At 44.6% G+C, this 22,729-nt stretch overlaps 1 protein-coding gene across 2 annotated transcripts in view; it reads right to left on the bottom strand.

Moving 5' to 3' along the window:
- The window catches only part of TSNARE1 (t-SNARE domain containing 1), a 235,980-nt gene that overhangs the window by 142,502 nt on the left and 70,749 nt on the right, over positions 1-22,729 (bottom strand). For both annotated transcript variants that reach the window (XM_036741455.1, XM_036741456.1), the window contains exon 5: positions 588-678. In XM_036741455.1, coding sequence (XP_036597350.1) covers positions 588-678 — 91 coding nt within the window. The remainder of the gene's footprint in view (positions 1-587; positions 679-22,729) is intronic.

The following is a 22,729-nucleotide window of genomic DNA, read 5'->3' as shown; positions in this document are numbered from 1 at the left end:
CAGATAAATACGGTAGAAAGGACTATGGATAAGGGCTGCCTTACTGCTTTACAGAAAGAGGCGGAAATACCTAGACAATTATTCATTTGAAAAAACTCCTAGGGTTCTTAGGTGTCATACACTCGAGAGACCTCATCAGGGTGATATAGTTGCCAATTTTTTCTTAAAATTTGATTCCAGATTGCAGTTAGGAGAATGCCCACAACAAAGCGTGTGACTGTTTCAATGAACGGGCAACCAATAATTTACTAGGAAGTGCATTTCAACTCAATTTAAAGGCAAACTTTCTAACAATCAGTGCTGACCCAAAACCAAATGGGATTTCTAGGAAGAGTGAGTCCCTCATCCCTGACTGTACAAGCAGAGGCTGAATGACATCTTGGCAAGTGGCTAATGAAAGTGATTCCCGTACCAGGTGGGAAGTCTCTCATCCCTGGATTGGTGGGATTCAAACACCTCTGCACAAGGTCTGCAGTTCTTTGAGATTGGCAGGAAGGCTCAAAGCTGAATCTCGCCCTCTCCCAGACCCCCCTTGCCGATGGCTGGGGGTTAGGCTCCCGATGTGACGCTCTGACCACAGCACATACCTGAGAAGAGCCCCTCACGAACTCTGACAGCTGCTTGATGGTACTGACGCTGGCACAGATGGTTTTATTGGTCTCCTGCTGTGATGTGTGCCTGGGGAGCAAGGAGCGGAATGTCCAAGGGAGACAGAGAGATAGAAGAGAGATTGGAAGGAGATACAGACACAGACGCAGACCAGCATAGGAAAACAGAGACAAAGAAAGGGGAAAGGAGACAGAACACAGTAACAGAGAGGAGCACAGAGATAAAGATAAAGGGAAACAGAGAGAAACACAGGGAGAGACAAAGAGACAAAAAGAGAGGCAGAGAGAGATGCAGAAATTGAGAAAGACACAAAGGGAGACAGAGAGACACAGATGGAAGGAAGAGACAGATACAGGGAGAAAAGAAGAAATGGTAAAGGAAGTTAGAAAAGGGAAATGAGTATGAGGAAAGGGGAAAAAAGATAAGAGAGAAGGAAAGAGAGAAGGGAAGAGGAGGAAAAGGGATCGAGAGAAAGATTGAGGGAGTCAGAGAGGGTTAGGACAAAGAGAGAGAAAAGAAAATTTATAACTGAATTTCCAGGCCAGGGATAGTCACTAGGGGCTCCCAGACTAAGAGGAACAGCATTATCTGTGGAAGGTGATTCTCCAGGTGTGCAAATAGCCAAAACCAACTCCCTTCCCTCATACGTACAGCAAGACCTGGGTGAACAGATGCTATTATTGTTAGCAGGACTAGGGACAAATGTGATGATGCTCCTCAGGTCTGCCATCAAGCATGCCTTTATTCTAATTCTATACAGTATCCCCCTAACCACCTCACAGACCTTCCCTCTCTGCCCCTTCGGCTTCCCCATCAATCCCAGCTGTGGAACACAGGGGCTGCAACGGAGCCTGGGGATTCAGATTCCACCACTATGTATTCTTGGCCAATAGAGTGTCTGGCCCAGAATCAGGAAGACCTGAGTTCAAATCCAGCCTCAGACACATACGAGCTGTGTGATCTTGGGCAAATCACTTAATCTGTTTGCCTCTGTTTTCTCATCTATAAAATAGGCCTAATCATAGCACCTATCTCCCAGGGTTGTTGGAAGGATCTAATGAAATAACAATTGTAAAACGCCTACCACAGTGCCTGGCACGTAGTAAGCACTATATAAACATTAGTAATTATTATGATGATGATAAGGATACTTGCACTGGCAATCAGGAGATCTGGGTTTTCTGGTCCTGGTTCTTGACTCATATTTTACTGGAAAAAAAAATGAGGCCATTCCCAGAAAGCTATTTCCCCCTCCCCCACTCCATGCTTCACATAACTCAGACGCCTTCCCTCCCTGTCCCCTGCTTTATTCCTGTCTGTCATGAAGGGGTAGGCCTCCTCCTGGCCAAAGCAAACCATCCCACGTGCACAAGTAATCCCATTCCACTCCATTCTCTCCAGCAGACTGCCCCCTCTATCATCCCCACTCTCTCACTCATCTTTCATTATTCTCCATCTACTGGCTGCTTCCTAATTCCTACAAATATGCCCATGTCTCCACCATCCTCAGCACTTGCTCCATCCGTCCCCACTGTCTACTATCCTATGTCTCTTCTCCCTTTAGTGGCTAGACTCCTTACCCCACAGTTGGTGCCTCCACTTCCCTTCCTTTCACTCTCTCCTTAACAGTCTGGCTTCTGACTTTATCCTTCAAGTGAAATGGGTCTGGACCAAGTTATCACCAAATCCAATGGTCTTTTCTCAGGCCTCATCCTTTCTGACCTCTTTGAAGCCTCTGACACTGTCAATCACTCTCTTCTCCTTGATACTCTCTTCTCTCTAGGTTTTCCTGACACTACTTTCTGCTGGTTCTCCTCACATTTGTCTGACCATTTCTCTTTTCTTTCTTTTTCTGCATCTTCCCCCAAGTCATGCCCTCACCATGTTAATGATGGCTTGTCCTGGTTCCTCTTCACATCTTCCTAGATACTGTTTCTCATAGTGACTAATGGATTCGATTACCATCTCTAAGCTGATGATACTCAAATCAATTTATCCAGTCCTAACCTCTGCTGATTTCTTGTCTTGCATCTCCACCAGCCTAATGGACATCTCGAACTGGCTGTACTGCAGCATCTTCAACTGCACATGCCCAAAAATGAACTATTTACCTCTCTGCCCAACCCTTTCTTCTTCCTAACTTCTCTATTCCTCCCAATCACCCCAGCCCTAAGCCTAGCTATCAACCTCAACTCCTCACTCTCACTGCTTAGATCCAATCTGTTTGCCAAGTTCTATAGATTTTATCTTTGGAACACCTCCCCTATATTCTTCCTTCTCCCCTAGGACACTGACACCACCCTGGTGCAGGTCCTCATCACCTCATGCCTACACTATTGTAATATCCTTCTGGTTGGTGCCCCTGCCTCAAGCCCCTCCCTATTCTAGCCCATCCTCCACTCAGATGTCAGTCTGGTCTGCCTTAAGTGCCTGTCTAATCATGTTATCTCCCTATTCAGTAAACCCCAGTGGCTCTCTATTACTTTTAGGAACAAGTACAAAGTCTTCTGCTTAGCTTGTGGCACCTCCCTCCATTTCCAGTCTTTTCATACCATATTTCTCACGATGTACCCTTTTGTGATACTAGCCTCTTCACCCTTCCATTTTCAGTGGCTGTCTTCTACGGCCTAGAACTCTCTCCCTCCTGTTCTCTGCCTCCTGCCTTCCTGGGCTTCCTTCAAGTCTCAGCTAAAATTTCACCTTCTACAAGAAGCCTTTCCTAGTACTCCTTAGTTTCCATAGCTCCTCTGAGACTGACCTCGACATCATGATGTCAATTTGGTCCTCTTTGAGTATGAAGGACAACAATTACCCTCCTCTCTGGGACTAGCCCCCATTGATCCTGTCTGTATCTTGTTTGCTCATAATTATTTACATGTGGTCTCTCCCATTGGATTGTAAGCGACTTCAGAGCAAGGACAGCTATTCTGCCTTTCTTTATATCTACAGTGCCTGGCACAGTGCCTAGCACATAGTAGGTGAGTAATAAATGTTAGCTGCCTGCCTGACTGGTTCTGCTGCTTGATAAGGAGGCTAAACTAAATAATCTCTAAAGTCCTCTCCAGTTTTAAATCTGAATATACAATAAATATAGTTGGGGATGTGGGTTTCACACAGCACAGCTGTGAGACATTTAAGTTCAAACGATTATGATATAACCAAGACTACTTAGGAGATCAGAGGAAAGAGAGGTCAGCCTAGACTGAACAAGACAGAGAAGCTTCCTGGAGGAAGTGGGACCTGGGCTGGGTCCAGAAATCAAGACTAAAATCAATGGGTATATCAGGATAAAGTCCCCCAGAGATGAACCTCACAATTTTTATGGGCTAATTAAAAAATGTCTCAGGGAGTAGGCCATATGCTAAAGGAAGTGGTGGTCCATTCTAAAGTGTGATAAGTTCAAGGAATCATATACTTTTAGAGATGGAGTTTCTGCCCTCTGCTTAAATATTTCTACTGATGAGAAATTCATCCCCTCACTAGTCAGCCTATTCCATGTTTAAATGATGGGAGCACAGTGACTACTCCATGGCTGAAGAATTGTTTAGTTTAATACTGGTTGTTCCCCACTATCTGCTTTAATGAAAGAAATAATGGAGGAGAGAGAATTCCTCCTGTTACAGTGAGAATGAATTCCTGAGGCTGGATGACACTAGAAGAGTATAGGTGAATAGTGTAAATGTTGAGGGACAGGGCTGCATGGGCAAGGAAGGTAGAGGGACAACAATTATTACCTTCAAAGATCTGAGGTACTATTCTGGGGCCCAGAGAACAGATTTGTTCCCTGTACCCCAACAGGGCAGAAATAGAACCAACAGGGGAAAGTCCTTAGGAGGTAGATTTAGGCTCAACATATGAAAGTGCTTTCTAACAATAAAGGATGTCTGATAATAAGGCAGTAGCCTTGAGCAATAGTGAGTTCCTCATCATTTTAAGATAAGATGGTTATGTGACAGATATTGCAGAGATTTCTATGCAGCATGGCTTGGACTAGATGACCCAAATATAGATCTCTTCCAATTAAAGCATTCTATGATTTTCAAACAATCACTGAGATCTTAGGCTGCAACAACAAAAATTAAAATCAAAGGAGGGGATAGTCTCAAGGGTCTTTGCTCTGGTCAGAAAAAAAAAACTAGAGGACTTAATTTTTAATTTTTTTTAAGTGATAGATCCCTTTGGCAGTGTGGTGAAGCCTATGGATCCTTTCTCAGAATTATTAAATGCATAAAATAAAATATACAAGATTACAAGACAAACCAATTATATTGAAATACAGTCAACAAAGTATTAAAAGCTCTAACTTCATGGACCTTCTGAAATCTATCCATGGACCTCCTCGGGGACCCATGGACCTCAGGTGAAGAACTCCTGGTTTAGAATATTATATTCAGTTCTAGGTGTTACATTTGGGGAGGGATTTTCATATACTTCAGTGTTTAGGCAACCAGAATGGTGAGAAGACTACAGACTGTCATATGATCAGATGATCATTTAGAACTAGGTAAGATTGGGGGATCATTTTGTTTAACCAGTGCTTACATTTTGCAGATGAGAAGACTGAGACCCAGGCAGCTTAAATAGAAAATGACTTTCTCAAGGTTATACATGTAGTAAATAGCTGAGCTGGTTTTTGAACCCAGGGTCTTGGACTTCAACTCTAGTGTGTTAGGCTGCAAATAAAGGAGATGGATATATTAGCTGGGAGAAGAGAAGACTTGGGGACCCAGGAACAGTTACTTCAAATATCTGATAAATCAGAAAGTGGAACAATAGAGGGAAGCTAATGGGAGGCAGATTCACCCTAGAGAAACATTTCCTAACAATGAAGGCTATTCAGCAATACCATAGGCTGTTGTGGGGATATTGTAGAGGCCACCTCTCTGCTCAAGAATAGATTGAACCAGATACTCAAGGTCCAGCTCTAAAGTTTTTTGCTTTCTCCACTCAATCATCTAATTATTCACTTATCCATTCAATCATTTACTTAATCCTTCTTTCAACCAATTACTCAAGTTGAATTCATTCGTGCAATCACTCAAAAAATCTGTACAAAGCACCTACTCTCTACACATCCTGCATGTACTGAGATGTTGCATGTCGTCTCTCCCATTAGCTCAAGGATAGTGACTATCTTTTGCCTTTTTTTGTAACCCCAACCTTTTAGCATGAGACCTGGAACATAGTAAGTGCTTGAAAAATGTTTACTGACTGCTGACTGTCTGAGGGAAGAAAAAGTGGCACCATTCCTGTCCTCTAGGAGTTCACTCCCAGAATCAGAGTTGGAAGATGAATGATATTCAGATGAGGAGAACGCCACGATTGGAGGAACAGGTGTGGAAATGAGCCTATCATGTAAAGCGAGAACAAGGAGACTACGGAGTGGGTGTGCGCTAAGGAAAGGGAGATAGTGAATTAGAAAAGCAAGGTAAGATAGAAAACTTTAACTAGAGATCAGCCTTTTTGTAGGAAGAAGCAACTTCCTATTTCTCAGCCCTGAAACATTTTCTGGATCCATGGCCATGGGCAAGTCTATAATCCTCTCCAAGGCTTAGTTTCCATATCAATATTAAGCAATAATTATCATGCTACCTACCTCATAGGGCTGTCGTGAAGAATGTTGTCGTTTAGTCATGTCTGACTCTCTGTGACCCCATTTGGAATTTTCTTGGCAACGCTGCTGGAGTGGTTTGCTATTTCCTTCATCAGCTCATTTTACAGATAAGGAAACTGAGGTAAACAGAGTTAAGTGATTTGCCCAGGGTCACATAGCCGGTAAGTGTCTGAGGCAGGATTTGAACTCAGAAAGATGACTCTTTCTGACTCCAGACCCGGCGCTCTATCTTCTGCCACCTAACTGCAGCATTCTGTAATTTGTTAAAGTGTTAGAGAAATGGATTTTATCACTGTTATTGTTGCTGTTATCATTTATCAAAAGTCTTTTTAAAACCCTCTAGCCTCTCTAGGGATCTGGCAAAAACTCCACAGAGAAGCCCAAAAAGGAAGATGGTAGGATGGCCACTGCTGCCAAACCCCCTTTCCTCCAGCTCTGAAATACTTCAAATGGATGAGAGTCATGAGAAAAGGTCTTTTCTGCTGCCCAGAGCCTTCGAGTCAAGCAGAGGTAGGAGATTCACAAACGAGCGGTCCCTTCCCTAGTTCTGATAAAAGCTGACAGTTTGGACCGACAATAATAACAATAATAGATAACACTTTTATAGCACTCTGAGGTTTGTCAAAAGTTTTTCTCACAATGTGGGTGGTGAAAGTTTTACTACACCCAAGTTAAAGAGGAGGAAACTGAGGCTCAGAGAGAGTATCTTAGACAGGGTCACAGAGCTAGAACTGGAATTCAGATTTCCTGACTTTAAGCTCAGCACCCATCCAAAGTGCATTCCACAGGCACTTAATAAGTGTTGTCATTGTAAATGTTGCCCCATTTTTCAAAACAGGGACAATGGAACTTTGGAACTATAAGGCAGTGGTAAGACTTTGATTCCAGGCCAAATTCTAGACTGTATTATTAAAAGGATGACAGAGAAAAGGAAGTGGGAATCACTTAGAGACAGTATGAGTTTATCAAAAATAGGTCATGTCAGACTAACCTCAATACTTTTTAAGAGATTGTTAGTAGATCAGGGGAATGCCACCAACACAGAATGCTTGGATTTTAGCAAAGCATTTGACAAAGTGTCTCATATTGTTCTGTTGGTGGAAAGATGTGAATCTGATCATGGGACAGTTAAGTCATTTCATTAAAGGTTGGATGGCCAAAGTAAAGAATAATCACTAATGATGGCAGGAGGTCTCCAGTGAAGAGCCCCAAAGATGTGACCTTCTCCATGTGCTGCTTAATAAACTATATGGATGAATGTGCCTGTTAAATTTTTAGGTGACAGAAAGCTGGGAGGGAGAGCTATCACACTGGATGAAGGAGCTGGGATCCAAAAAGATTGTGACAGGCTAAAATGACAAGCTGAATCAAATAAGATTAAATTTAATAGGGAAAGATGTAAAGTCCTAAACTTGGTTTAGAGAAAAATTGCAGATATTCAAGATGGCCAGACAAGAGTTTGTGTGAAAAATAACTGGGAGTCCGAGTGACCACTAACTTTAAATGGGTCAATAGTAAAACATGCCAGGCAAAAAGTGGTGAGGGGAAGCAAATGTATCTTTAATTAAATTAATCAAAGCACAGAGTCCAGAAAGATGGTGGTAACAAGACTGCTATACTAAGCCTTTGTAAGATACCATCTGGAGAACTGTGTTCACTTCTGGATCCTATGTTTTGGGATCAGTGACAAGCTGGAAAGTGTCCAGAGAAAGAGGACCAGGATGGAGAAGGGATTAGAGACTGGATGATACAATAACACAAAATGGTCAAAGGAATGAGGGATGGCAAGCTTGGAAAAAAGAAGACTTAGGGAAGACATTATTCTTGTCTTCAAATGCTTGGAGGGCAGAAGAATTAGACCTTTTCTGCTTGGACCCAAATGAGCAGAATGAGGAGCAAAGGGGCGAAGTTAAAGACAGGCAAGTGTCAGCTGGATGAAGGGACATCTTCCTCCCAATAAAAGCTATCCAAAAGTGAAAAGGGCTGCTCCATATGACAGTGAGCTCCCCATCAGCTGCAGTGGTCAAGAGGAGACTTGATAAGTACTTGGCAGAGATGCTGAGATATGTGTTGGACTGAAAATTCTCTAAGGACCCTTAAATTCTGAAATCCTATGAGTAACAGCATGGGATGTTCATGCCTACAGAATGGAAGACTACATGTATGAGACACTTGAAGGAGCTGGGTAGAATATGGAAGAAGCACTGGACTTCAGATTCAGAAGACCTGAATTTCAATCCATGCCCATAAGCTGGGTAAACTAGCCTCCCTGGGTTCACGTTCTTCCAGGAAAGAACAACATGGAATGATGATCAGTACAACTACAACTATTTGTTAACCTTGTGAGGGGAGTGAAAGGGGTGGGAATCACTAGGCAGTCCAGCCCAGAAGCACAGAGGGGTGTACACACACACACACACACACACACACACACACACACACACACTTACACTGGCAGTAATCAAGGGGAAAGTTTGGGGTGTAGTCTGTGTAGGAGGACAGAGAGCATTTATCCCCACCAAGTTTCAAGGAGCCTTCTTCCCATGTACAATCAGCACTGGGCAATCTCCACGGGGCAAGCTGGAACCTGGGCATTTTATGTTCTGACAGTCTTTTTAGGAAAGGGGCAGCCCCAGAGCTCCCACTAGTGGGGTTTTTTGAATGATGTCAATGGGTCCCTTTCTATAGAGATGAGGGCCCAGACATTAGGACTGAGCTTGCTGCCCGATCAGCTCAGATATGAAATAATCATAATAATAATAGCTAACATTTATATATTACCTATTATGTGCTAGGCACTGTGCTAAAATCTTTACAAATCTTATCTCGTTTGAATCTCACAGCAACCCTGGAAAGTAGGTGCCCTAATTATCCCCAATTTATAGGTGAGGAAACTGAGGCAAATAGAATTAAGTGACTTGCCCAAGGCCATATAGCTAGTAAGTGTCTGAAGTCAAATTTGCACTCAGGTCTCCCTGATTGTGCATTCTGTCTACCGCACCACCTAGCTGCGTGACTTTGGGCACGTTATTTTGATTTTTATGCGTTTCCATTGCCTCATCTGTAAAATGGGGATAATAACAGCTGAATTACTTCCCTTAAAGATTATGGGAGGAAGGTATTCTGGAAATCTTAAAACACTACAGACATATCACTTGATTCTGGATGCTACAAAGGGGATTCCTGTCCAGGTGTGGAATGGACCCAGAGTAACTAGCCGATGCCAGGTCTCCTTCCAAATCCAACATTCCTTCTGCTCCATCATGAGGACACGGACTGGCAGATATAGGTGAGACTCTAGTGCCCTTCTACTCTGCCACATTTTACAGATGGAAAAACAGTCTCACAGAGGGTTAGAGACACGTCCAAGGTCACACAGCAATTTAGAGGCAGGGCTGGAAAGAAAACTTAGGTTCACCTGCCCCCAGGCCACCCCTCATTCTTTTCTGCCCTTCCCTACAGAGGGACAATGTTATCTAAAGAAAGTGTAACTGTGTGTATTGGGGTTTGTGGCTTGGATTTCCAGCCAACCGAGTTGTTTTATTCTGGGGCCCAGAGAAGAAGAGCAGATGGCAGGAGAGGGATGTGCTTACTCAAGACATTCTAAGCACACGAGGAAGAACGATGTTGTTTTCTCCCGCTCCTCTCTCCCCTCTCAGGGCTACCCTTCCACTGCCACTTGCCAAGCTCGCGTCGTCTGACAAACTGGGTGTGCCGGCGTGCTGGCACCCCTTCTAGAGTGCTGGCACCAACTTCTAGAGACACACTACCATTTAAAGTGAAGAACAGAAGGAGAGAGGGCCCTGAGGGCCCTATACACAGGAGCCAAAGGACCTGAGCTCCATTCCCTGCCTTGATATATATTAACTACGTAACCATGGACAAACCCCTTACCCTCTCTGAACCTCAGTTTCCTCATCTGTAAAATTAGGTGATTTGACTGACCTTGAAATATCCAGGGATGGAAAGTAAGAATCTGAAAAGGACTGGCCAGCTACATGTTGACTCCTCTCTAAGTCCCAATGATCCTTTGGATATATATATGTATGTATGTATATTTTTAAATCTTCTCAAATGATCACATTAGGCACTGCCTGACATACCCACAATCCCTAATTATTCTTCTATTAGGTAAAGAAAAGAAAACAGACCTTCTGACCAAGGCACCCCATACCCTACATCTCCTCCTACACACAAGAAATCAGTATTGAATTATACTAGAATAAAGAATCATAGAACTTAAGTGGTGATAGATGATAAAGAGATAACCCACTTGTAAAACTACTACGTGTCTTGGGGGGTGGATGACAGGTGGTTAAACAAAATCACAGAATGGATCTCAAAGCAAACAAACCATACTTTGGGATCATTGGCTCTCTGGGAGCATCCACTGTCCCCCTGGCTCCTTGCACTGCAGTCTGCTAACTACGGAGCTCAGCCCCTGCCATCTTAGGCAGCCTGGTAATTTCCTGACTAGGAGGTCAAACTAAATAACCTCTGAGGCCTCTTCCCAATCTGAGATTCTAAGATTTCAGTGATTCTAGGATTTCATGATACCAAGATTCTAAAAACACACAATTCTAAGATTTTCTCATCCCTGAGGCTTTTCTCTCTTGCTCCTTTTTGTTTCCCCTTTCTTCTCCCCCCGCACCACCCCCTTCCCACTGTTCATGTTCTTGGAAACCCTTTCAGGCTGTGTTTTCTTAATTTAGCCTCCTTCTCCAAGATATTTTATCAGCTCCCATTACCCAGGCTTCATACTGAGTTCCTCATTGCCTTTTGTCTGCACAGTTCCTGTAATCACCTCTCACACAAGGCCCCAGTCTGAGCCTAGACCCGTCCCCATGGACAAGCCCCACCCTTCACCTGGGGGGCAGGGGTTGTCACGGCAATTCCTCCCCCTACCTATGCCTGCCCTAGCTGTAAGAGCCCGGCTCACTGTCTCCCATTGCCTGCTCAGGTCCTTCTCTCCCTCCCTTCCTGTCTCTTTCTGTCTGTCTGGTTTCCTCCTTTCATTGCTTCTCTCGTACTTCCTTCCAGCTTACCCAGCTTTCTTTCTCCCTCTATTCTGCAATGCAACAGGGAATCTTAAGGAACTAAGGTACAGTGGAAAGATAACTGCATTGGAATGTGGAAGCCTAGCTCTACTGCTGACTCGCAGAGTGACAGCAAAGGCCTCTCTGGGCCTCAGTCCACTCTCTTGTAAAATTAAAAGGTAAGGAGGAAATGGGGGATGGTGCAAAAGTACCAGCCGGGCGACCATCCAGGGGGCTGGGGCCAGCTTCCACCTCTGACCACTACTACCAGTGCAACCTTGGGCAAACCCTTCACTGCCTTGGACCTCAGTGTCCTCAACTTTAAAATGAGGGGTTCACGTGAGATGAGAAGATAAAGCATTTACTAAGTGCTAAGTGCTATGGATATAAATACAAGCAAGCAAGACAGTCCCTGACCCCAAAAAGTTTACATTCTAATGGAAGAAGACAAGATAACACATAAAGGGGAGCTAGAAAGGCATGGGGGAAGGAAGGAAGGAAGGAAGGAAAGAAGGAAGCAAGGAAGGAAGGAAGGAAGGAAAGGAGGGAAAGAGGGTGTGAGGAAGAAAAGGAGGAAGGAAAGGAGGGAGGGAAGAAGAGAGGAAGGAAGAAAGGAAGGAAGGAAGGAAGGAAGGAAGGAAGGAAGGAAGGAAGGAAGGAAGAAAGGAAAGGAGGAAGAGAGGGAGGGAAGAAGAAAAGGAGGAAGGAAAGGAGGGAGGAAAGGAGGGAGGAAGAAAGGAAGGAAGGAAGAGAGGGAGGGAGGGAGGGAGGGAAGGAAAGGCAATGCAACTAGTAAAGAGGAGGAGGATTAAGGAAAGAGACCCCTTGTGAGTGAGTGAGGAGAAGCACGGCTGGGGTCCTTCTTAAATGGTAGGACAGCAGATGGGGGAAGGAAAAAACCAAAAACGTTGTCCCTTGTACCAGAGAAGAATGCTGGCTATGGACTAAAGAAAGGACTTCCAGGTCATAAAGTGCCAAGAGTTCTAAGTTACCACTTTGTTATGTGTGTCTCTGATGTATTTGCTTCACTACCAGAAGCCATCTCCAATTGTCCTGATCTATATCTTGCCACTGACCCAGATGGCCCTGGAGGAGAGAGTGAGGCTGGTGACTTTGCACAGACTCCCTCACTTAAATCCAATTCACTTGCAAGTCATGGCATTATCTTCCTAATGTCAGGGTCCTCTTCCAGAATGAAGGACAAACAACAACAGCTTTACTACCGCAGTACAATAAACTGACCTTTCCTGTGGACCTGTGTGTATTTGTGGAAGACTGTGTCCCAGGCTTTTGTGGAGAATATTTTGTACCAACTCTCTTACTCTATCATCTTAGTAAATTACAAAGTCTACTAGCTGATTACTAAGGGGAAACTTACTAGTGGGGGTTCGTGGATGTTAGCCGTAGCCTCATACAAGTTTACCCTGAAAACCCTAAGAGTACATAGCAGCAGCTCTTCTGGCGACCCACCCTGCCAATGCAAATGCTAGTTTAGGGAGTAGCCCAGAAGGGGTTGCTACCCGTGCACGATGTCATGGAAGGGAAATCAGAAAGTCCTCCTTGCCCCAGGGCCTAAAATATCTTCCCAATCAATCCTCTGGGCTAAATCACAGAAAATATGTGATGTATCATAGAAAACCTATGCATACAAATACATTAACAGGATGAAATAGGACATTAGCCCTTATCAAAGATATATCACTTGCACCTTTTTTCTCAAACTTCCTTCAGCATCAGATGTCTGAGTAGCTACCAGCAAGTGAATGTAAATTGGTACAGTTGGCAGAAGCCACAGTAGGTGAGAGAAAATACAAGTGCAAAGATTAGGGGGTAGATATAGTAAGGGGGAAAGAATCATATATGTGAAAAGGATTATCATCAACTAATATGTCTCCCTTCTCATCAATAAAAAAAGGGATCAACAGCTGACAGCCTGATGCTAGTGATCTGATAAGGCCACTTGCCTGCTGTCACTCACAGCATCATGGGATTCAGAACTGGAAAAGACTTTAAAGATTATCTTTTCCAACCCCTGATTTTTGACAGCTGAGGAAACTGAGGCAGAGAGAAGTAACTTGCCTAAGGCAATAGAAGAAGTGAGTAGCAAAGCCAGAGTTTGGACCTAGGGCTTCTGGCTCTAAATCAAATGTTATAACTACACTTGAGGCGAATTATGGTTAAAGTGTGGAATGCTTACTGGACTGTGAAAGTAGGGACTGTTCTTTTCATATTTCCATAGTGATCTTCTTGTGAAAGCTATTCTGTCTTCCTCTGAACGGTGTACTCCAGGAGACAGTGTCTCATTTCTGTCTTGTCTGTCTGGATCTATCCCGCAGGGAATAGCAAGGACAACCGTGGAGGTAGCCTCCCTCAAAAAGATGAGAGGCATCACTGATGGTGAGGCTTTGTCCCAGATGAGGGCAAATAGATCTCTGGTTTGAGAATGCAGCTATGAGGTCGGCCACATCTGCGCTCCATCGTTATATGCCCAGGGGAGAAAAAAAAGATGTACCTTTACAGCTGCCTATCAGTCTTGGGACATAGGAGTGGTAAACCCTCAACAGGCAAGAGGAGGAAGAAACATTCTAGACTCCAGGGCACTTGCTCCCAGAAGGAAAAAGCATAAGTGAGTGAAAGGAAGAGGAAACCTAAAAGTTGGCAGAGGGTCTCACAAAAGTGAAAAGTTATCACTTCAATATTCTATAGCCAAGTCTATCTATGCATGCTTTAAAGGCTAACAATGACGCTGGCTCATGTTTACAGCAGGGAAAAAAAATAGTTCCAAAGTCCTCTTTACTTAGTTATATGAAATGTGATCATTCATAAGTTTAAGCCTACATATGCACAATATGTATATATTTGTTTCTTCATCTATTTGTCTACCTAGCTATCTATATGCTTATTTTCTCCGTTTATTTATTTAGTTTAACCAGACCTTGAGCACAGAGATGCTTCAGTGTAGGGAAGTGTTGTCAGAGCTAACCTGCTTGCAGAAATTCAAAACTGATGAAAGCAGGTGTGACTTACAACAAAACAAAGATAAGCTTTTATAATAAGATTGTATTGACAGAGAGGACAGATTTTTTTTTTAATTACTTGCCTCAATAATAAAAGTGTAAACAAGATGATGACACATGAAATCACAACCTGGTTCTCATCGATGTGGTCATTTGTCAGGCTTCTTGTGACTCTGGAAAAGCCCTTTCTCTGCTAAATGCCTCAGTTTCCTCTTCTGTAAAATACCAAGGTTAGATTCACAACTCCCTAAGTCATCCTCTCAGATTCAATGCTTCTTTTCTCCAATACAATTCAGCCTGAATTCTTGTAGGGAAGCACGGGGGCGGACAGCTTCCCCCTCCTTGGTCAGAAGGTCTGTTTTCCTTTCCAGGACCAATAGAAGAACAATTAGTGACTTATGTCTCTGCTGCCTACATTTTTGGAGGCTGTGTAGCAAGTTCCCCAGCTACCTTGGCCGAGGTGAGGGGACAGGGGGAACCAATTAACGAAAGCTGGTGGTTTCCTGAAGGCTTTTGAAATCCTGTCCCTTTGGAAATCCTCAGGCACCAGATGGAATGAATAGTCAGGGCCAGTATAAAGCACTGATTTTTTGGGTTATTTTCCTCTTCTTTCCTTTTTTGTTAGGGTTCCTTTTGGCAGTGGGCACAGGGACAGGATTGTGACACTACAGTCCCCTCCTTGGACTCCATGACAGCTCTCAAAGGTGACCTTCTATGACATTTCTGCCTATTCCCAGCCATATAACCTGGGACAAGTTACAGAATCTTAGGGTCACAGATTTTGGACCTGAAGGGACCTTCGAAGCTATCTTGTCCAATTTCTTCATTTTATGGGACAGGAAAATAAAGCCAAGTGAGTTGAACTGACTTACTTTCATCCTGTTTCCTGCTCTACAAAACAGGCATAATATTTGCACAATCTCCCTCCCAGGGTGGCTGTGAGGAAAGTGTTTTGTTGACTATAAAACCCCACAGAAAGGGGACTTATTGTTATCGTTACATAGGGACTGACACAAGGTAGACGTCTGTTGAATGTGCTGAATCGACTCATTATTGCAGGAAATCTCCCTCAAGAACAAACAGAAGCCTAAGGGAAGGATCTGTACAACATGGCCGTCCTGTGTTCCTGCAGCATCCCCAGGCTGGAAGGATCTCCGAGGCCATTTGACCCAATCTGAGCAGGAATCTTTATCCTTGACAAGGGGTCATTCAGCAACCACATGAATAATAATAGCCGGCATTAATACAGGGTTTTAAGGCTGGCCAAGCACTTCTCCTAGTTCATCCTCACAACGACCCAGTGAGGCAGATGTGATATTGTCTCCATTTCACACATGAGGAAACAGGGGCAGACAGAAGCTATGGGATTCGCCTGGGGTCATGCAGCTAGGAAGTCTATGGGGTGGACTTGAATTCAAGTCTCCCAGACTCCAGGACCAGTGTTCTATATACCACACTTGAAGACCTTCAATGATGGCAAGCCCACAACCTCCCATGGTAACCCATTCCACTTTGGGACCCCCTAGAAAGGTTAGGATGTTCTCCCTTATTCTGATTTGAAACTGGACTCCCTATGACTTCTCTTCATTTCTACCAGGTGTCTTTACAATGAGCCAGGCTGAAGTCCAGCTCCTCTCAGGATGACCCTTCAAATCCCCATTTTATAGATGAAGAAACCGAGGCAAACAGAGATTAAGTGACTGGCCGAAGATCACACAGCTAGTAAGTATATCAGGCTGGATTTGAATTCAGGTCTTCCTGACTCCAGACCCAGTGTACAATATACCACACTTGAAGACCTCTAGTGGTCAGTGGTCAAAATCCACTTAAACCTTCTCTTTTTCGGGTGAAACGTCTCCAGTGCCTTCAAGCACTCCTGGGGGATCAAGGTTCCCCCAGCATGGACACTCTCTAGCTTGTCGACATCCCTCTTAAGACACAGCATTCAAAATTAGCTACAATACTCTATATACTGTCTGACCAAGGCAGAGAAAAGTAGGGCTATCACCTTCTCCATTCTAGATACTATCCTCTTAATAAGATAATAGGAGACCAGAGTAGCTCTTTTAGGCTGCCACATCTCAAGTTAACTCACATATAACTTAGAATTGGGTGACCCATTGGATAGAGTGTCGAACCTGCAGTTAGGAAGACCTGAGTTCACAACTGACCTCAGATACTTACTGGTATTGAGGTGATGGAGTACATAGAGTGCCAGGCCTGGAGTCAGAAAGACTCAACTTCCTGAGTTCAAAGCTGGCCTCGGACGTTTACTAGCTGTGTGACCCTGGGAAAGTCACTTAACTCTGTTTGCCTCAGTTCCTCACCTGCAAAATGAGCTAGAGAAGGAAATGCAAACTACTCCACTATCTCTGCCAAGAAAACCCCAAATGGGGTCACAAAGAGTCAGACACAATGGAAACAACTAAACAACAAAAGTACAACCTCTAAGTACTCCACAGATGTTAGTTATTATTATTATGGTCTATACAGATCCAGTAAAAACCAGCTCCAGATGACCTAACTGCACTAGCAGCTAGGTAGTCCACCCATGTCCATCCTGCTCATAGGGAGAGAATGAGAAGCATTATTAAATGCCTTTCTAAAATCCAGTCATTCTAAGGCTGTGGAACTCATTCAATGCAGGTGTCAAGTGCCTCTGTCCAAAACGGAGGAAGGTGAAGCTAGCCAATGTTGGCTCTTAGTGATCACCATTTCTGATTTGCTATATGGCCATGGTCAGGGGGCTTTGCTTTTCTGACATTCAGTTTCCTCCTCTGTGAATGAGGCGGTTGGACTAACTCATGTACAGAATGCACACTATTTCTTTATTCTAAATTCTAAGGTCTCTCCTAGATCTGGCAGGCTGGGTTCTACCAGTTTCTTCATGGATCAAAAGATCTCTGAGAAGAGAAGGACCTCAGAGGACACCTAGTTCAACTCCTATCCCCAAAATTCCCTTTTTGAAAAAAAATGCAAACAAGTGATCCCTCAGACTCTTCTTGAAGACCCCAGTGAGGGGGACTCACCACCTCCCCAGACAAATGACTGCACTTTAGGATAGCTCTTCCCCTACTTATCTCTTCTCAGAACTTTCTGGAATCTATTCTCTTAAATGTAGGTACTTGAAACTCAACCTTGGACCATCCTGATGTTCTAAGGTCTTGATACAGCCTCAGCTTATACCACTGGCATTAAAGAAAGATGGCAACACTAGTCCTCAAACAAGTCAACCCCCCATGCCTGGTAATGAAAATTAGTACTTGCCAAGGCAAACCTTCTGGGATGGAGCAAAAGAAAACTGCAAAGTCAAATGGGAAGAAATTAATAAAGGACAAGATAGACCATTGAGAGAGGCAGGAAAAGGACCTTCAGAGGTCACCGAATCCATGCCACTGCCTCACATGATAGGATAATTTAGTCATAGGAGGAGCACAAGGAACAGTAACTCACATTTCTATCTTGAGTTAATATTTACAACATACTTTCTGCACAATAGTCCCTGGGAGAAAAATAGTAGAAGCATCCCTCCCCACTTTAAGGATGAAGAAAGTGAACCTCAGAAAAGGTTAGTGATTTGGCCAAGGCCACAGCTACATGGCCAAGATTCAAACTTATCTCCTAGTAATTTAATGATAAAAATGAATGGAGGTAAGTGACAGAGTGATATAATGGATCAGAGGTTCCCAAACTTATTTGGCCTACCTTCCCCTTTTAAAAAAATTACTCAGTGCCCCCCCATTAGGTTTGCCCTTATTTTTGTTCAACACCCCCCCACCATTCCAGCACCTCCCAGGGGGCAGTATTGCCCACTCTGGGAATCTATGTAGGCCAGCAAGCTTCTGAGTCAGGAGCCATGGGTTCAAGACTGACTTTGGATAGTCAGTAGACGGACAGCCCAGTCTTAAGAGAATCGCCATCTTGAGAGCAATCACTTAAACCTCCTCAGTTCCCCAGTTTGTTTGTTACTGTTCATTCATTTTTCAATTGTGTCTGACTCTTTGTGACCCCATCTGGGGATTTCTTGGCAGACACACTGGAGTGGTTTGCCATTTTCTTCTCCAGATCATTTTGCAGATGAGGAAACTGAGGCAAACAGGGTTAACCTTGTCCAATGTCACCCAGCTAGTAAGTGTTTGAGGCCAGATTTGAACCCAAGTCTTCCTGACCCCAGGCCCTTCGCTCTATCCACTGTACCGCCTAGCTGCCCAGTAGTTTCCCAGGTAACTATTTTAAGCCAGTAAGTTACCAAGCAGATGCCTGATCTGTATTAGCAGAGGAAGTTTTCTCCCTGGGAGTTCCTTATACCAATGAAATCATAGATCTAGTTTAAAAAAAATTGTGATAAATGACCCCTCTAGAGTATGCGGTACTTTTCAAGGAAGGGATAAGCCCAGCTCTCATTTCATCTTGCCAATAGCCAAGAGGGGCAGGGAGGAGGGAGGGCAAGGATTATTCTCCACATCTTACAGCTGTGGAAATTGAAGCCCAGCAAGGGGAAGCAAGGTACCGAAGGTCACAGAACAAATCCATGACAGAGCCAGACCTGGAACTACAACCCAGGTCTAGAGTTCCTTCCATTCCACCATTCTCTCTTAAAACCCTTCAGAGACCTGGGTTTCCTCGTCTCCCCTGTCTTCCGTGCCTGTGTCTAACAATCCCCACTCCTCAAAAAGCAGCCCTCCACTGAGTCTAACCCAGATGCCCCTCGCTGTAGCTTTTAGCCTATTCCTTCCTGCCCTCAGTGGAGACCAGAACAGTAATTAAATACTAATTATCAATCAAGTTACAGAGTACTTTATAATTTACAAAGCATTTCCCTAAAAATAGCACTAGTCATAACTGCTAACTTTACATTGCACCTACTATGTACCAGGCACTGTGCTAAGCACCTTACAAGTCTTATCGCACGTGATCTTCACAACAACCCTGGGAGGTATCCCTGTTTTACTGATGGAGAAACTGAGGCAAATAGTGATTTTTTTTTAATACCCCAGGGTCAAATAGCTAGTAAGTGTCTGAGATGATGTTTGAACTCAGGTCTTCCTGACTCCCAACCCAGTGCTCTATCCACTGCACCACCCAGCCACCCCGTATTAATCTTATTGCCTTTTTTCAGAGGAGAAAACTGGGACTAGGAAAGGGGGCAGATCCAGGCCTCCAACTGAGTCTTCTCCCACCAAAGTCACCCAGTGCTTTGCTATACCACACTCCCACTAGGCCCCCCTCTCCCAAACAAGCTTCACGTATTACAAGACTGGCAGTGGATGCACTTTCATCTCTCCTTTCCTAGTGCTGAATAATCCTACTCTGCTGTGTCCCTGACCTCTGTTCCCCAAACATCTCATGGGAGAAAGCTCAGAATGCAACCTCCAAGCCACCAAATTCTTCCTTTTCTTCCTTCAAACCAAATTCTCTTCCTGAATTCCCTGTCTGTTAATGGCCCCATCTTCCCAGCATTAGGATCATAGCACCCATCACCTTCCCTCTCCTAACCCAAACCCTGTCCCACAAGTTACTAAGGATTCTAGATTCTACTTGTTTATATCCACCTCCTCCTTTCTAGTCCCATAACCACCAGCCATCATTCTGGCACAGACCTGCCTTCCCTCTCACCTGGACTAATTTAACTGCCTCCTCACTGTCCTCCCTGCCTCCAGCCTCTCCCCATTGCCAACCATCCTGCACTTGTAGCTAGGCTGGGCTTTTTAAGCTCAGTTATGATCAAACTCCTCAACCTTCAATCCCCTCTTGCTCACAAACCTAATGACTCCCTCCAGGACCTACAGGATAAAATAAAGCCTCTACTCAGCTATTCTAGGTCCTACAGGCCTGGCCCCAGCCTCTCTCTTCAGGCTTCTCTCCTCCTATTACCCTTCATGGATGCTAGCCTCCCTCCGAACCAGAGAGAATGGATAAAGAGCCTGGAAACTGACCCGCTCAAACATTCGAGTCTGATACCATAGGCAGGAGGGCACGGGGGAAAGGCAGAAGAAGAGCAGCCCTCACGCTTCGGGCCCTACAGACAAGGCTGCCAGTTCCCCTCTCCCCCAGCTCCAGGCCAGCAGAAAAAGTGAGCACAAATAGCTGAGGCGGCAATACAGCTAAGCCTATGCAACTGAGCATTTCACCAGAGCAGTCCCACAAAATCCTTTATCACTCTAAACAGCAGGGAGCTTCTGGAGAAGTAGGGTGAGAAGGGTCCCTACATTCAGCAGGCAGCTTCCAAATACAGCCCAACTCTCCATCATCATTGCCAAGGGAAGAATTCAGGGGCAAGGATAATCAGAAGCATTTGTAGAGTCAGAATTCCTTATTTTAAAAAAAGGGAGTTTAATGTCCCCAAAGAAGATCTATATATTTTAATCTTGACTGTATAATGAAGAAGCACTTTTAAAATTTATGAAGCACTCCCCTCACAACTCTGCGAATCATTATTTCCATTTAGGGCCACTGAGCTAGGACTAGGACCTCAGAGGCCATCTGGTCCAATCCCTGGTTTTATGGATGAAAGCGAGGGCCATGGAGGTAAAGGACCTTGTTGAAGGTCTTAAGCATCAGAGGCAAGGTTTGAACAAAGGTCTTCTGATGTCAGAGCACTGTCTCCAGAATGCTCCTGGGTCACACAAGCCAGTAAGTGTTCGAGACTCCAGTATATTGTGTTTCCATTGCTGCTCTTTTGTCAGGGGTGGAGGCAGCTCATCGTGCATTCCCCTCCCAGTGTTCCTGATCGCCAAGAGCATGTTGGGAGGACAGAGGGAGGGACCAGATGGCGGGTCAGTTTCTGCCACAGAGCATCTCTAGATCATGGGCTGCAGAGACATCCTCTATCACCCCCAAAGCCCAGCCTAAGTCCCTCCCTCTAGAAGCCCCAGGCCACAAGGAGCTCTCCCTCCTTCTCAGTCCCTTGGGCTAACCTAAGAGTCTTTACACTCTCCCCACACGTGGCTAATTGCTGTGTAGTTTGGTGGGGGAGGGGTCATCCAGCCTCCCTTATAAAGAAAAAGGACTGTCCAAAGAGCAGGGGCCGGGCTCCAGCTTCTCCAGTGCCTCCCACAGTGGCCGGCCCAGAAGACAGGAAATTAATCTTGTCAAAATGAACCAAAGACACCAAGATATAAAGGAAAGAGCTGCTGCTCATGGAGTCATGGGTTCAAAAAAGTCACTTCACTTAGTTATACAACAATGGGCAAGTCGCCCCTTTCTGTCTGTTTTTTCATGTGCAACACTGGCTAAACACCAATGCCCTTACCCTGCTTTCAGGAGCTTTGAGTAAAAGGCTTTGTAGACTTTAAAGTACTATACGAATATTAGCTAGTTTTAGCTCAGGTTAGTACTGTTTGCTGCTAATATGCTAGTTTAGTTTAGTTTGATGCTGTTGTGGTGGTATATTGGTTTCAGGTAGCTAGATGGCTCAGTGGATAGTGTTTGACCTGGAATGAGGAAGACCTGAGTTGGAATCCTGCCTCAGACACTCAGAAGCTGTGTGACCCTGGGCAAGTGACTTAACCTCTCTCAGCTACAGATTCCTCATGTGTAAAAGAAGGATTAATAATATCACCTGCTTCACGGGATCGTCATGAGAATCTAATGAGACGACATGTATAAAGTGCTTTGCAAACCTCAAAGACGTCATCAATGCTCGTTGTTATGACTGTTCTCATAGTATCTCTCTGAGTGTGCTTTGCCGGATGACCACCTCTGCTGGACCCTGTCCTCTTCTCTCCCTACACCCTCTGCGGCCTCATCAGCTGCCATGGTTTGCTGATCTCTGAGCAGATGATTCCCAGTTCTCTAGATCCAGCTCCAGTCTCTCTCCTGAGACCCAGGTCCACATGCCCAAGCATTTCTGCAACTTAATGTTCTGGAAAACTCAACATAACCAACATTAACTCTGTTCTCTCCAGCTCTCACCATTAAGCACCCCCCTTCCTAATGTGCCCGTGTGTACTGGTGGCATGCCATCCTTCCAGGAGCCCAGGTTTGAAACGTTACTCTTGCCTCCTCAGCTTCTCTCACTCTGCCCCCAAACTCTCTTGTCATCAGAGCTTATTGGTTCCATCTTCACATCATCTTTCTCATCCATCCCCTTCTCTACCTACATTCATGTAACCACCACCCAGCCTGCATCATTCAAACCCTCAGCATCACTCGTATGGTTGATTGCAATGCCCTCCTAACTGTTCTTCCTGCCTTCAGTCTCCTCTCCAATGCCCTAGACAGCGCTCACTCTGAGGTCATAAAGCTGCCAGAGTGGCATTCCAAACTTGACATACCACCCCTTCCTGCTCCAGAAGCTTCAGTGGCTCCCTATCACTTCTAGGATCAAACACAAACCCTTCTTCTGGGTATTTACAGCCCTTCACAATCTGGCTCCAGCCTACCTTTCCAGGCTTATTACTCATTACTCCCTTTCACAAATTTCTAGGTTCCTGCCAAACCAGCCAACTTGT

This window comes from Trichosurus vulpecula, chromosome 1 (assembly GCF_011100635.1).
Source record: "Trichosurus vulpecula isolate mTriVul1 chromosome 1, mTriVul1.pri, whole genome shotgun sequence".
NCBI lineage: Eukaryota > Metazoa > Chordata > Mammalia > Diprotodontia > Phalangeridae > Trichosurus > Trichosurus vulpecula.
This window is presented reverse-complemented; position numbering and strand designations above follow the sequence as displayed.